Raw genomic sequence first — 16,271 nt, 5'->3', positions numbered from 1 at the left:
TCAACTAGATAGTTCACTTTGATCGCCCGATCGACTGTCTGATGTTGCCTATTACCGATGTAGAAAGATCTACTGCTACTGATATTTGGAAAGATATTTAGAATTAGGTGATTGACAATCTTGTTTCTTAAAATGAACATAAATCAACTTAATATGTCTATTTATTCCATTAATAAAGGTTGAATAATCATTGAGTTTATAAGACAGTTTTTTTTAATAAATTCCATTAATCGCTAACGTAATCATAAGCCTAAATAAATTTTATATCTAAGCATATATATTTTAAGTTAAAATAACAAAGATCGTAAGTAATTATATATTCAAATAGTTTGGGCTCTATTACTTTTTCCTTTACTTTATCGCTTTATTAAATTTAGAAATATTTGTAGGTAAATACTAAGTATCGTGCTGTATTCACAGAAATTATGGTATTCCTGATTATGGTAAGCAAATCCTTTTCCATTTTGGCTTAAAACTGAAACCAAAATAGCCAAATATGCAACTCTGCTAAACACATGTGCAGCAATCCTTGCTCTCGACCACAAATTGTTGGGCTCTTTTGATGCCTCATAGCAGCAATTTAGTGTGTGCTTGTTGTTGTTGGCAATTGTGTGGTTAAGTAATGTCATTATCTGGCTTAAGTTGGCCCAAAAAAAGGTTGTGGAGCCTAACAAAACAATAAACTTGAACATGCACAGTTCTCGTACGTTAGCAGCTCTTCGAATTGCTAAACAGAAATAAATTAATAATAAAATAACAAATTGCGCACAATTTAATTGCCACAAATTAGATTCAATTTTGTTCAAGTGATTGTTGCTGTGGTTGTTAGTTTTGCTGTTTACTCGTCTAGCAAATTTAAACGAATATTTCTCATTTCAATTGGCGCAAAACCTGTTAATAGTTGGCACTTTTAAGTGAAAAATGTTCATGTTTTCTTTCGGTATCTAATATTTACTTAGATAGCGATAGAAAATTCAAATTCACAAGTATATTAATACATATATGTATACAATATACATGTTTTGGGTCGATTTGCGTCAAAAACTCAACGAAAAAGTAACTATTCAATGTTTTTTTGCGTTTGTTATGCCGTCCTTTTAACATAAAACATATCTTTAAAGATGACAGTTTAAGTAGCGGCGTAGGCATCCTTTCTGCCCTGTATAAAGTATTATGATGATAATTCGTTTATATTTAATTAGAGCCAGATGATCAATATGTCAATTGAAAGGTATGGAAACTAAGCTTCAGAATTTGGATTCGAATAGCTATCGCTTTTTGAATGTCTTGGACAGAATTGTCTTAGACAGAATTCTGCAAGACCGGTATCGGAGTTAATATTTTTGAATTTTCTATTTGATTTTGCGCCAACAAGTGGTTAAACCTCGAAAATGAAATTTGTGTATGTCTATATCATTACGAATGTCGTAAATGAAATTGTCAATTATAGATTCTTCCATCTGCCTATTAGCTTTATCGTAAGAATGCTAAACAGACATTGTTCATTAATGTCAGAAATGTTGTTTATATCTTTTAGATTGATTTCTAAATCTTTTAAATTCGATCCAACCTTTCGATATTTATTTTAAGCATTTAAAATAATATTTTGATGGCTGGAGGAAATGAGGATACCCGACAACAACGATAACAACAAAGAAGCCCAGAATTAAGACAAGAAGCAAAAAACAAACCAGTACAAATACACATACAAAAAAAAAAAAAAAAAACAAACACAAAACAGTTCATTGTCTTCACATTGGCCACTTCCTCGGATCTCTTGCTCTAGCACATGCCATGCCACAACAAAACAACATCACTACTATAATGCAATACAATGCAAAAGTTCTCAAGAAAATTCAGCAAAACAATTTGACAAAAAAGCGAAACGACAACAAATTCTGCCATCTTCGGCGATCCTCAGTGATGGACGTTGGCATTTTTAAATGAGTTGCGCGTTTTTTTGTGTCGTTGCCGCTGCCGCCGCTGCTATTGCAGTTGCAGCTGCGTTAAACTACATACAACAGCCCGTGCGTGTGTGTGTGTGTGTGTGTGTGCATCTATTAGTGTGTTAGTGTGAGCTGATGTGTTTGAGTGCCCTGCAACTTGAAACGCAATGCAAGAATTAAAAGCAAGTAAGCGCGAAACCCCAAGACAAAGTATGGGACTGGGACTGAGACTGGGACGGGCCTGCCGCAGACGGCAGGGATGACTATAACGACTATAACGACAATGATGACGATGTCGGCTACGGCGACGGCGACGACGACGAGGCAGCTGACAGAGTAAGCGAGCAAACGATAAACAGTCGGACGGACAGATGACGTACAAAAAGCGCGTTTTGATGCATTTGTGGCAAGCGGTGGCGGCGGCAAGCGACAACAGCAATGGCGATGGCACTGACCTTTCCTAATGCAGCTCAAGTTGCACGTTGTACACTGCACGTTGATGTGGCAGCAACAAAAGCGACCAGAAACAAAAAGAACAACAAGTGGCCATTGACAACATTTATTTGGGAACAACACAAACAAAACTATTCTATAGTTTGTAACAACAAGAAAGAACGAACGATATAAGCCTGAACATATACTTGTAGTATCATGCTAATTTTGGAGAATATCAATATTTTGTCTTTAATTTAAAATGTCTTCATTTATCAGTTGTAGTATTACTTATTTTTTGTCAATTGTACTTATGTGCACAAATATGAACCGGCAATATGGAGGCTTCGATGGAGACAAATCTTTTTAATTTTAAGAGGGCAGCTTTTTCATTGTCAGGCTGTGTCAAAATTTCGCTTTGTTTTATTTTTTGCTATGTGAGCATTTGATAAAACTTGTTCGATATTAATCAATTACTAAGTTTAAAGTTGGTTTGCAGACTATTTATTTATTTATTACATTTTGATGTCAACAAACAAAGACTGTCGACATAAGGAAACAATATAAAAGTTATAAATATAAGCTAGGAAAGAAATTTTAAATATAAAATTGAAAATAATATGTACAGAAAAAAAGGGGAAATATAGTAGAACCTTAGACCCGGTGGGGGAAGATTTATTACCGTCACAGCTCTTCCTGGTCAGAGATTCCGCAGTTAGCTCAAAAGAGAGGCTTTTAAGTGAAGAGACAGTTCGGCTAGGAACAGGTGTTAACTATATCTTTATTGATATCGAAAATAAGCAATATGAATCAAACTTCATTTTTTAATCTTGAATATTTTTAATTCGTAATATAATTTAAAATATTTTCTTGAGCTTCAATTTATTTTCTTAAAATATTGTAGTTTGTTAAGCATTTTCCGGCGAATCTTCTTTTGTTGTAACAGCTTCCGTTTCTGGAGCCAACGTACCATCCACTTCGAATAGTAAATCACCAAAGAGATGAGTAACCTCTACAAATTGCTGAAATTTTTCCATGTCATTATAGCGAATTCGGTTGCAGACTTGATACTTTCTGAGCGCAGAAACTAGTTCCTTATCGGTCATTTCGGTCTTGGTTTTTAAGATGGTCATGAGTGCCTTTAATTCTGTCACGCTTAGCATCAGAAATGAGTTGTCATTGAGCAGCTGGGGTGCTAACGGCAGGATTTTCTGTGATATTACAATTAAAATGGGGTTCATCTACAATACAAGAGAGAGAGAGAGAGAGAGAGAGAGAGAGATTACTTACTTCGGCCACCAGATCCATCAAGTCCTTGCTATTATATTCATTAGCTAACTGGAATATCTGTAAGACCACCTCTACAGGCCAATCTTGATTTGCCAGCTTTTCTATGTAGCACTCAACGAAGTCGTCCATTTCATATTTGTTGGCCAAGTACAGAATTTCCTTGCACATTTCCAGTGAAGTCGCACAACATATTTCGTAAGTGTATATGTACAGGAGGAGGGCCTCGTAAGCATCCGGCGAGGCATCGGAAACCAGCAGTATGCATCCATTTTTCTGGAAGTTCGGATCACTTATCATGCGCTGGAACTCTTCGGAGGCCGATACCAAAATGATCTTATGGCAGCGAAATATCCGACGGCATCGCGTCTTCCTCTCACAATCCATATAGGCCACTTGCACCTCACAGTCGGACATGTTTCCACTGCGCAAGAGGTCAAGTCTACGAACTTTGCAATTCATATTTCTAATATAATTGTGTATTTGGGGGAAAAACACAACACAATGCACATAAAAACAGAACAATTTTTTTGACACATAACAAAAATATATAGACAATTGGGGACTTAAAAGCTTAAGTATAAGCTAGTCGACTCTGACATACACTGTAGCTTCTCAACAGAAACTCTGGGGATGTTAAGGGGGGAAGCCCATGCCGTTGCTCATGAACTCTGTGGGTCTGACAAATCCGAGGATCGGTACCATTTGGCTAGGAAGGCTGTGGCCAGTACGTGGACTGCAATTGTAAGGACAGGTTCCTTTTAATTTTCATCGAGTACAGAATTTACCGCCTGGTATAAAAGATGAAGAGCGTTGTAACTGGAGAAATGAATCTAACAACTCTTCTACTCTGGTTGCCTAAGTCTTTGGAATTACAACAGTGGCGTCTTGGCTATTAAGACATAAACAAAGGCACGTTAAAACGTTTAATGTTCATACTTACATATATATTTTTATGCTATCTAGTCTTAGCAATGCAAGGGGTTCATTTAGACTCTCACAACCTCAAACAGCATCAACATTTTTTAATTTATTATTATTCTCTATGTTGAGCTTAGCTGCCTTTGATGAGCTATGCAATTTATAAATAGCGCCTAATTAAAACGCAAATTTACAAGCCCGATTCGGAATCGCCTAAACCGTTGTCAGTTTTAGCTGCGGCAGCAAAAAACCAACTTAACCATAAAGCTTACATGTTTAAATATGCAAAATAATTTGTACCCTAAGCAAAAGAGAGCATATCGAATTGTTAAACGGACTGGTAATGAATATGATAAATAAAGATAGAATTGACGATTCTTGCAATGCTTAGAATTGATTTATTTAAACCTGACATACGCGTAGAATAACGAGTTGGTTTGTGGAATATCACAACGATTAGGTGATGGCAGTGTGTCAGTGGAAGTAGAGGAACTACTAAGGACGTTCTGTATTTAGAATACCAATTTTCCATTTATGTTAATAGATTCGCCAAGAAACATATATCGGTGTATCTCAAATTTTAATAAACCATTTGTTCAACTCAAAAATTATTGATAATTACAAAAAGAGTTTAGGAAAGTTTTCAAAAAAGTTTATTTTTACAACTTGCAATATTTTTAAAGTGAATCTGCCATTTTGTTTTAATCTCACTGTGAAAAATATTGCAATTAAATGAAAAACAATTTATTCAAGGTTGCTGCACAAATAGACAAAACGCAAAAACGCAAAATCTAACCAGCCAAGCAGCCGTTGCAAATCTGTGTAGAAAACAAAAACAGAAAAATCTAAATAATAGAACCAGTTATTGTAACTGCAAATACTTGCATTATTGTATTGTTGCTATTGCTGTTGGTGTTGCTATTGTAGCTGCTATTTGTGCGGTCATTTGATTATTTTTATTCGGACAACTTCCAGTTTATAGTGAGGAGTAAATGCACCCCCGGGACCTGTTAGCCATACATGACGCTCTATACCCGCAAGTACGTAGTAATGTGTAAGCAAATGCATCGATTTGTGTGGACATTAAATTTATTACAGATTAAAGCCACTTGTCGTTGCACGCTGCACTTTGCTCAAATTAATTGGCAAGGGCATGAAAGTTAGCAGCTAGCTAAACAAAACAAAACATGCTAAAGGTTGTAACCTCAAATTAAATGATTTTTGAGAGAAAACAACCTGCAACGTGCATGGCTTTTTAAGCTGAGCAAAGCTTTAGTTACAGAAGCATAGTTTTGCAAGAAGATGCTCAAATATATTTGTATAGCTTCTGTGAGCGATGTAGGTGTGCCCATTGAACCAGTTTAAAAATGTTCATTAAAAGCTTACATTATTTTCCCGCTATTTAGGAGCTTTCTGTGATGCGATTAACTATTACACGCCTCTTTGATACCCAAACTTCTTTCCATTCTCGGCATAATTTCAATTCTTTATGAGCTTTGAGTACTTATAATAGTTTGCTGATATTTGGTTTCACATGACTTTGACATACCTCTCAAATTATCAATTCTTTTAACATAAAACTATGTATTACTTAATATTAACAGCTATGTTTCACACCTATTAACCACATTTAGAAACCCTAACTAAAAATAGCTAAATATTTCGTATTATAAAGATGTTCTAATGCTTACGGCCTTGCAGAAAAGTGTGATTACGTTTTTCTATCACCGAAGCAAACATTGTATATGAATCAATGCTGGGCTCTACAAATCCAAGGATTTCAATCTTTACTAACCCGTTTAACTGCCCTTTATTTAAAAGCACTAATATATATTTCCCTTAATAATATTTATTATTTATATTAATATTTCCCTCTTATAATAAAACTCAATATTCAATCAATTCTAACCGCTCGAATTTTTTCTTATATTTTTTCCCAAAATAAGTCGCTTAACTCATTCCAAATCAAAGTATCATAAAGCGGTTATACATATAGGAACAATTGCTCCATTATAGTTGATGGACTATGGGAAAGTAGACAGGTAATAGGTTCTGCTTGTTCTTCTTTTTCACAATCAAGAAATAAAGTATTCTGTCATCAGTTCATAATTGAATATTTTCACTACCGACGTAAAAAGTTGCAGCCCACATGTTGAGCAGAAGACTGCGGGCAGTTCTTTTGTTGCAACCTGCGCATAATTCGGGTTGGGCCGTGGCATAGGCCCATTAGGTCTCGCCACGATAAATTCACGTTTCCTGCAACATGTGCGCGCAACAGGAGCACCCACAGCAGCAATAGACACACACACACACACACACACACACACACACACACACACACACACACACACACAGATACAATCATTGGTGTTTTGGGTGTTCAAGTTAGCGGAAGTGGGCGCGCTGTTTCCTGTATGTGTGTGTGTGTTGCTGTGTATATGTGTGATGGAGCACTACCAAAAAGCTCAGTGAATTGTCCGCACACAGTAGCCAGCCATAAAGAGCTCTTTAAAGAGCTGTACAGCAATGTACATAAACAACGAGTTACTTGAAAATGTTGAATTGTGCAAACGCCCGCTGGCTATATCCATGCATTGGCATTAGGGTCAAGAGCAATAAAGTGGCCAACAGACACACACACACACACACACAAGCACACTGTAATATTACTATTTATCAAGCGCGTTTTAAGAACTCAAAAGCCTAAACGCAAAACAAGTTAGCCGGGCAGCTCAAAGCCAGGGGCAAGTGCAATGGTAATAGCGCGATAGCAGGCTCATCTAAAAGGCAGTCACTAAAAGACTATAACGAACGCTGGAACTTGCCTCAAGAACTGTCTTCAGCTTAGTAGGTGAGCTGCGTCATGAGCAGCGACCTTAGAGGTTTGCCAAACTGAGAAATGTAAATGCTGTGTGTGTGTGTGTGTATCTGTGGAAAAGTGTGTTACTGTAACTGCCTCGCTAGCTTCCTGTTGTGGCATTGAATGGCTCTGGCTGAGGCAACAGCTGAAGGTGAAGTCGAAGTCGAAACTGCCTTCACAAACTGCTGCCACAAAAAAATAATCAGAGACATAAAACACGCGACATTCAGTTTTTTCATGTTTGTTGTTGTTGTTGTTGTTGCTAGTATATTCTAACAATAAAACAAAATAGCTAACAAAAAACACGTTTACACATACTGATGCGCATATAACAAACAAAAATGTTATGCTCTCATAAACATTGCAAACGAATCTAAAGTTCGAGGTTGATAGCGACGAGGAGGTGCCGGCAGCAGCGGCAGCGGCAACGGCGTTGGTGGCCGCTCGAAAAAACGCAAGCGATAAATTTTAGGCACAAAGCGCCGACAGCAATGATGACGACGCTGATGATGACGCCGACGCCGACACCGACGCCAACAACAACAACGACGACGACGACGTCTCAAATAGCAAGCGGCAAACAGCGAGCAGCAAAATTGGAAACCAATGAAAACCTCGACTTTTAAAGCCGTTTCAAAGATACGGCCGCGTTATGAATGCATACCGAAATGGAGGCCAAGCGCAGCCAAAACTAAATAGAAATAGAAAATCTGACAACAACAACGACAACAGTTCTAATGGGGGCTAGGTTTTGGTTTTCGTATGCAGCGAAGCGTTGCATTTTGGGTACAGCGTTGCCAGATCGCTGCCGTCGACTCGTCGCGCATACGCGTCGTATACGTAATTTTTAATTTTAAATTTTTTTTTTTTCGTGTGCGCCAAAACCAAAACGTGTGAATGTTTTCATGTCAAGGTTTATGCAAAGCGCACACAACACGCAAATAGTATACACACTAATACAGCCATGCATTTAGCCCACTCTGTAATTTTTGTTGTTGCAGGTAGACGAATTTTTAATTGACTACACTTTTGGAGCTGCTTTGGCACGGTATGCCATTAGATGCATATAGAAACTAAACAACGCTTTTTGTTTGGCTCTCACAAAAAAAAATGCATATTGCTAAAGTGCTTTGCACAAAAAAAAAAAATGGAAGGGGGACCAGAGACGTCTTATCAGCCCAGAGTCTAAATTATTGAATCTTCTAATTAGCACACTGCATATTAAAGTAGAAAGTACTATGCAGATTATTAATATCATGATTTAAGTATATACAAGTATTCCACTTCCACTTCCACGACTTAATAAAAAATCACGAGTTTTCTGGGAGAAATTGTGAGTGTTCAATAATTATTACAATCCAAAAACATTAAGCGTACTTATGTAGCATTCACAAGGACATAACGTAGATCACACAATAGAGATATATATGTATATACATTTCAATAAATATATACTCCATTTGTTTTAGAGATTTCTGTCATTCCGAATAGATTTGGTGCAAATAAGAGTTATCGTGTTTTGGAATCAAAAAATTAATTGGCAACTATGAAAAGCTAAAGACTTTCTATAAAATATTAAAATATACGATACGGATGTGTATTTCCCGAAACATATCTGATTTACGCTTATGCCATGCACCCATAAGTTAAAAGAATTTGCTAAGTTGTTTGAACCCTACACATTTATATATTCTTGATCAGTATGATGATATAAGTAAATATAACCATGTCTGTCCGTCCGTTAGTCGGTCTGTCTGGTTGGTCCGGCTATTGGTCCAGCTGAGGATCTTAGGTTAGTATGTGCGGTTATTGCTAACGGAATCGATATAGAATTTAAGATGTTGAAAAACAATAAAGTTTAATAGGTGTTCGAATGCTTAAAAGTTGAAAAGTATTATTTAAGCCTGAAAAGAAGAAGAAGAAAGTGTTAAAATTTTAATAATCGAAATGTTAGAAGCACTTGATTAATTTTAGTTTTAAAGTCTGATAAGATCGTAATCATTCTCAATTTATTATGCATAGTATGTTTGTAATATTGGCATTTTCCAAATGTAATTTCCGCATTTCAAGCCTCGTTCTATTGAGAGAGAAAAAATTAATAAAACATCAAAGTAATTTATTAAACACATCAGCAATAACAGCAACTAGTGCTACAGCATCAGTAACAATAATACAAACTGTATAAAATGCCAAACTAAAACGATTTAATTGCGTTTTTAAGCGCTCAAATTAATGTCTGGCATATAAATAAATGCAAATCGAGTATTTAGAATAACGAAAAGTCAACAGCAACAACAACAACAGCAGCGATAATAAAAGCTGCCACTCATTACGTTGTATGCGAAACAAATAACTCAATAAAGAACAACAACTACAGCAACAAAGCTGTGCATAAATAAAATATTAGGCAGCAGCATGCAAAGTGGCGGCAAAAGATTTGCAGCTGCATAACAACAATAATAACAACAACAACAATAACAATAATAATAAAAACAGCAACAATAGCAACAGCAAGTCGGCAACAAAATCTTAACAACGGATAGAAAACGAGATTTCAAGGTAAAGAACGCAATCGAACTTGATGTACTTGAACAAAATTTACTACAACAACAAAAACAACAGCAATTGAATCGATGCCGACGGAAAATGCAAAGAAAAAATTGGCAACGTTTTGGCAAAAACTTATTTGAGTTTGAGAGGTTTAAGGAGCTCCCCACTCAACGATCTGCACTTTGAGGCTGTCTTGTTGGCTCCACTCTTGAGTGCAATAGATTTCAGCCAATTTGCTTTGGCATTTTTGCTTAAATCATACAATATACATAACTATCTATCTATTGTAATGCCAGATGGAGGAGAAATGATAGCTTGACTCCTTAATAATTCGAATTCTTAATACTGGCCTTAGCAATCAATAAAAGCATTTAAATCGACCGTGTCTTTGACTAGGTTAACTATCTTGAGTCTCTTCTAAATAGGTTGCTGAGCTACTAAAAATATAAGCCTGTAATTCCCAATCACTATTTTGAAATGCAAAATGATTGTCTCCCAAAATGCTAAAAACAATCAACCATATCTCAATATTTGAACACAAATAAAAGCCATTTAGTATTTAATTAAGATATAAATATGTACATATACGTAACAAATTGCAAAAGTATTTTAAAATTCAATAATTCAAAATAAATTATTTTTTCAATGCAATTTATAGATTCTTTCGCAAGAACTTTACTTTTAACGCAACCTTAGCAGCAAGCCAATAATTATCCTACCTGCAGGTCTTTAAAATACGAACAATATTTTAGGACATCCGAGAATTCGATAATACAATAATCAGAAAGCTCCCACACTCCTACTTATGTTAAAATTTATTAACCAATTGTTGAAAGAGCGACTTCCTCCATAATTTTGCAAAAGAGTTGTAGGCGAATCCTTGTGTATTTCAATATAATACTCTTAGCGATGGTAGAGCTATTCATTCAATCATACAAGTAGAATTTTACCTTTAAATAGGATTGTTAATATGTTATTGCGGCTAGAATAAATATCTTCGTAGAGCATAACAATAATCATAATGAATATGAAAATATGTAGCTACTATGTAGCTATGTATATATGTATATTGTTCCTTTTGCGTTCAAACATAAAGTTCATTTCACATAGAATTTGTTCAACATTTGTAGACATCAATCTGGCTTTATCTTTTATCTGGCTTTGATAAACGTTCTAATCCCACTTTCAATCACAGACCCACTTGCACAACAACTCAACTATTCACGATTGCAATGAATGTGTGGCAAAGTCAATCAAAACTGTTCACAACTGCACACAATAACTGCCACAAATCGTCAGTATAACAGGCCATGTTAGTCATTTATTTAAATATAAAATGTATGTGAATTAAAAATGCCAACCGTTATGAAAAACCAAACTGGGCGCTCCCCATTGACAGGCCGGCATTGGTTATTGTTTGTCTCCATTAGCAATTTAATTGAAAATCAGCGCAGACATTAAGAAAACGGAGAACACGATTAGAACAAATTTGTGCTGCAGCTAAAAAGATACAAAGTGCAGACCAGCAGCCTGTTTATAAACGAGGTTTGTTCAATGAGTAATGGGGTTTGAAATCTCTCAAAATGCCAAGAACAACCAGACTGTCAAATACATATGCATCGCATAGGCTCAGATACATACGAGCATAAAATCAAACATTTAAAAGTAAATTAAATTGACACCCCCAACTCATGAACGAAAATTAAAAAAGTGTAGTAACAAAATGAACGAAGAACGCGATCTTGCACCGGAACCACCTGTTGCTGACCAGCCAGTTGAGGTGGCTGTTGTTGTTGTAGCAAATATTGGCGGACCTCCCACCTCAGAGGGAGCACAAGAGCCCGCAACAGCTTCTGAACCTGCAGATATGGAAGAGGGTGAACCTGCAGATTTGGACGCACCTCCACCGTCAAAGAAGCGCAAGCGTTCCAATTCTGATGAAGACGATGGGATGACATGTCCAATATGCTTCGACTCGTGGGAAGTATCCGGCGAGCATCGACTCGTCTCACTTCGCTGTGGCCATCTGTTCGGCGAAAGCTGCTTAAGGCGCTGTCTGACGCAGCGCAGGCGCCGACCAGCTGTGAAGATGTGCCCTGTGTGCAAAACAAAGGCTACTACTCGAGACATTCGCCACATCTACGCCCGCAGTTTGCAAGCTATTGATCGCAGCGAGGTGCATCGCTTGCGCAGCGAGCTAGCTGCGGAAAGGCGTCGTACAGAACACCTATTAACCAATTTAAATGACGAAAAAATGGCCCACATCCAAACCTTGAAAAAATTCAGGAGCTTGGTGAGAGAAAACGAACAACTACGGGCTTGTCTTTCCGGTGGAGGTCTTGGTGAGGCAGCAGCCAGCCTGAGCGGACCGCTTGACCACGACCCGGGCCACCCAGCTGGGTGATGAGTCGAATGAGGTGGTCTACGTTATTTGTCTGTGCCTGTGAGTACGCTAAATGGTTCCTATCTGGCTGCTTTGACGGACAACAAATGCCGGATCCACAAACTTAACTTTTCAGGGGGTAAATAAGTTAACAAAATTTCAGTGAAAATCTGCGTGAGTAATTTTTTGTTGTAATAATAAGAGACTAGACTGTAGTAAGTTGATAAAATTATTCGTTAGAATGTAAAACTGTTTGGCATTTGAGTTCACCGGTAATTAAATAAAAAGATCTTGCAAATACGACATTTTCCATATAAATATATTTCTATCGCTTTACACTTCGAACAATATGCTCTATTTAACAGCGAGATTTTTGGTTTCTAAAGCTTTTTGTGAATATACTGATCATGCCTCACAATTATAGACAGAACTCTACATACATGTATAATTTGCAAACTTTTATACAATGTGAATATATAGTTTTGTTCGTTAGTATACTGCTGTATATTGTATAACAGTGCCAAGATCTTGCCTACACCCATGAATGTACTTCTCGTTAAACAAAAGAATAGTTGCTTAAAATGATGAATGAAATATGTTAATAATTTGAACACAAATAAAACGAATGTGGCAAATTCCTATATATGAAAAGTATTTTCTAATTCATTTCCTTTTTTTTTTTGTCTTTTAAGTGATAAAATTATTATTTTCTATGCCATTTATGTGCATCTCTTATAATTTGTAACAATGGTGATTAATATTTCAATTATTTGTTTGAAGCAAGCTCACACACTCAACCAATGCGTCACAGACTTAATAAGCTGCCCTCGTACAAATAATGAATACGTTTGTAAATAAGTACTACATACTTGTATATACAGAATATGTGAAAATCAGTGAACTCTCACACTGGCAAGAAGAAACAAATCAGGGCCCAACACTGAGCCCAAAACACAAGCACAAGTCAATTTTTTTCCACTAGTTCCATCAATGGCCAGCTGCCCAGGCAATAATTATGGCTGCTGTAGGTGCTACTACACAAAACGCTCCCAGAGCACAACAACAACAATACCAACCAACTATGATGACGAAGATGATGATGATTATGATGATGATGGCTAGTAAACGGGAAAAACATTATGTGTGTGCTGCTTTGCTTCTGCTGCACTCAACGGAAGGCACACTATTATCATTTTAAAAGATATGAGGCATGGAAGCGCTGAAAACTTTAGCAACAGCAACAGCAACTGCAACAGCCACAGCAACAGCAACAACGTGTTAGGGTAAGGGTAAGGCAGGGCCATGGACACACGGGGCAACTCCTCAACATTTAGCTGGAGGGAATTTTGTGTTGCAGATTGCGCTCGACGCTTGCCAGCGCACATTACAGGCCAGTGGGGTAGTGGTGTGGAGGGTGGAGCATGCAACATGGAGCATGGAGCATGGGGGGCTGCTGTGCGGTAAAAGTTTTGCATGCACACCTGTTGCGAAAATTTTGCATGCAACTGGTTGCAACTATGAAACATTTTGCCGGGCACTGACTTGCTGATATGGTAGTGTTGTTATTGTTGCTGTGACTGCTGCTACTAAAGATGATGATGATGTTATTGGTGATGATGAGGATGATGGGCAGAAGCAGCAATTGAGAAGCTTATGGAAATTTCAAGACTTAGCGGCTGGGGTTAAAGTTGAGACTGTGCTGCAAAATTGTACAATGTTGTTGTTGTTGTCTAACGCAATATTGAAAAGTCAATTAAAGTGACATTAAATAGCGGAGCAAATCACTCAGAGCTTCAACCCCAAACATTTTGCGCTCAAGGTAGGACTTTGTAAAAAATGTGCCACGCATACATGCTAAGCTAAAAAGCAGAAACCTTGCCCCTGCAGCATATTCCACTCCACTCCACTCAGCAAGAAGGCAACTCAACACTTTGAGCGTTTCTTGTGGCAGAAATCCACCACAGCAGCCACTTGAGCACACTCGCGAGTGTGGCTGACGTCCCTTGCAATTTTAAAAGAACAACAACAACGAGTAGATGAGCGAAGAAACGCTCAGTTCTTTTGAATGGACGACGCTCTTTGAGCTCAAAGCGAAAACCCGAATTCATGAGCCGTTTCGTCACTCGCTTCAGATTTTTTTACGCTGCAGAACTGACGTCGGAATGCTTTTTTAAAAAGGCAATGCAATATACTTATTTGTGTACTTTTATGAATATTAAGCGAATAAAAACAAAACCCAACTTTTTTTGTGCAACACTAAAAATAAAATATGTTGATCCTATAGCCCACATACTACCATAACTGGACTCAAGCACATGATTGCCATATTTATGTAAGATAAGAAGGCAACGGCGACAAGATTAACCACAAGTTTCTAACAGCAAACGCAGCCAAAGGGAACAAGTTTTCAAAAACGCTCGCAAAACAAAATATACAGAAGAAAAAGGCAAACCCGAATTCAACCCTTGCCGAAAAATTTGAAAAATAAATCTCTGAAAAAAAGCTGCATACAACAAACAATGCAGCCAGCAAACACACAGACACCCAGACTTAAGACGAACAACAACAACAACAGCAACAATAACGTGCAATATCAAAAGGCGGTGAGTAGCTTTGGCAACAAAGGGGTATATGCAAAAAATGCATGAAAAAATTCAAAAAACACAAAAACAAAAAACAAAAGCAGTTTAAAACGACAAAAATGCATCGCAAAATACGAGCGTGCAGAGATGCAACGGAAATAAGTACCGGAGAGCAGAACGAGGGGCAGAGAAAGGCTGCTGCATCTTGAAGATGCAATTTCCATTGAACTGCATTTGGGGTTGCCGAGCCCTGCCCTGCCCGGCCCTACCCGGCCCTGCCCTGTCTTGGCTTCTTCTGCCTTCCTTGGCTTGCCTTGTCTTGGGTTGCCTTGGGTTGCCTTTCGCTTGATAATAATTTTTGTTTTGTGCCTCTGACATTTGATATTCAGTCTACAGAGCAGGGAGACCGAGAGCAATAACAACAACTAAGTACATCCTGCTACTGATAACTTCAATTTTTTTTCTTGCACCAAATGACAGCGTGAATGGCCCGCCTAAGTTAGTCGCTGTTCGCTTCCGTTCTCAGCATCCGAACAGAATTTACGGTTTTGGTCTAATTCGCAATGCTGCTCTTGGCAAGGAAGTCAACTGATTTGAAATGTAGCCAACTACAAGAGCTATGTACATACATACATATGTATGCTAGCTATACACACAAATGCATTTATGTAGGTACCTACAAAGAGTACAGGAATCAAACAGGAAGCTGTACAACTGGCTGCCAAGTTGGCGGCCAACTCATTAAAGCAGTTTGCTGGGAAGTGGGACAAATCGGATGCGCAATACTAATATTCCTTACAAATTAAATGAAACGTAAAATATGGATGCAGACAGTGCACCCCAAACAGAACCATTAATTGAACAGCGACAAAATACGTGCCCCAAGCAAAAATGAAAGACGAAAGATTTCAAGAAGTATACGAGTATGTTTTACTCAATTACTGATTTGAAAGATTTGAAAATAATTAAAAAAGTAAGTTTTTTGAAACTTTTTTTGTGCAGAAATTAGAATTGTAGAATTCCATTTTTAATATTTTCTGTATAGTAATTGATTTAAGTGAATCTTAATGAAGCTTTTCCTAAAATCAAACATAAATTTCTCCAAATATAATTGCGGGTTCCCCTTAGTCAGTTTTAAAACATATTTTATAGAAAAATCAAGTTTAGTTCTAAATATTTTAATTAAATGTGTCATATCCTCCTGATTAATTTAACATATTAATTATGTAATTGACATATTTCAATCACCTCCTGCAAGAAGGCTTCATGTTCTTGGCAATAATGGTACAGCCATAGTGCGACTAACTCAA

At 37.3% G+C, this 16,271-nt stretch overlaps 2 protein-coding genes across 2 annotated transcripts; one reads left to right on the top strand and one right to left on the bottom strand.

Annotated features, from left to right (window-relative positions):
- Positions 1-3,184: 3,184 nt before the first annotated feature.
- Positions 3,185-4,128, bottom strand: LOC115621572. The gene is made up of 2 exons (XM_030515259.1): positions 3,669-4,128; positions 3,185-3,589 (listed from the first exon to the last, which is right to left on the bottom strand). Exons 1-2 carry the CDS (start codon positions 4,125-4,127, stop codon positions 3,287-3,289), a joined length of 762 nt encoding a protein of 253 aa, XP_030371119.1. The 5' UTR covers position 4,128; the 3' UTR covers positions 3,185-3,286.
- A 7,531-nt stretch (positions 4,129-11,659) lies between these two features.
- LOC115621555 (E3 ubiquitin-protein ligase RFWD3-like) lies at positions 11,660-12,682 on the top strand. The gene has a single exon (XM_030515226.1). The coding sequence runs from the start codon at positions 11,720-11,722 to the stop codon at positions 12,398-12,400; it is 681 nt and encodes a 226-aa protein (XP_030371086.1). The 5' UTR covers positions 11,660-11,719; the 3' UTR covers positions 12,401-12,682.
- The last annotated feature ends 3,589 nt before the right edge of the window (positions 12,683-16,271 follow it).

This window comes from Scaptodrosophila lebanonensis, unplaced genomic scaffold, assembly GCF_003285725.1.
Source record: "Scaptodrosophila lebanonensis strain 11010-0011.00,11010-0021.00 unplaced genomic scaffold, SlebRS2 tig00000024-arrow-pilon, whole genome shotgun sequence".
Classification (NCBI taxonomy): Eukaryota; Metazoa; Arthropoda; class Insecta; order Diptera; family Drosophilidae; genus Scaptodrosophila; species Scaptodrosophila lebanonensis.
The sequence above is the reverse complement of the archived record's forward strand: the minus strand, read 5'-3'. Positions and strand labels throughout refer to the sequence as shown.

Excerpts from the sequence above, each read along its gene's own strand:
- LOC115621572 (XM_030515259.1), bottom strand. The coding sequence starts at position 4,127 with ATGAATTGCAAAGTTCGTAGACTTGACCTCTTGCGCAGTGGAAACATG. Across the intron at positions 3,590-3,668 it reads TGATGGATCTGGTGGCCGAA|AAAATCCTGCCGTTAGCACC; the intron begins GTAAGTAATCTC and ends GTAATATCACAG.
- LOC115621555 (XM_030515226.1), top strand. The coding sequence starts at position 11,720 with ATGAACGAAGAACGCGATCTTGCACCGGAACCACCTGTTGCTGACCAG.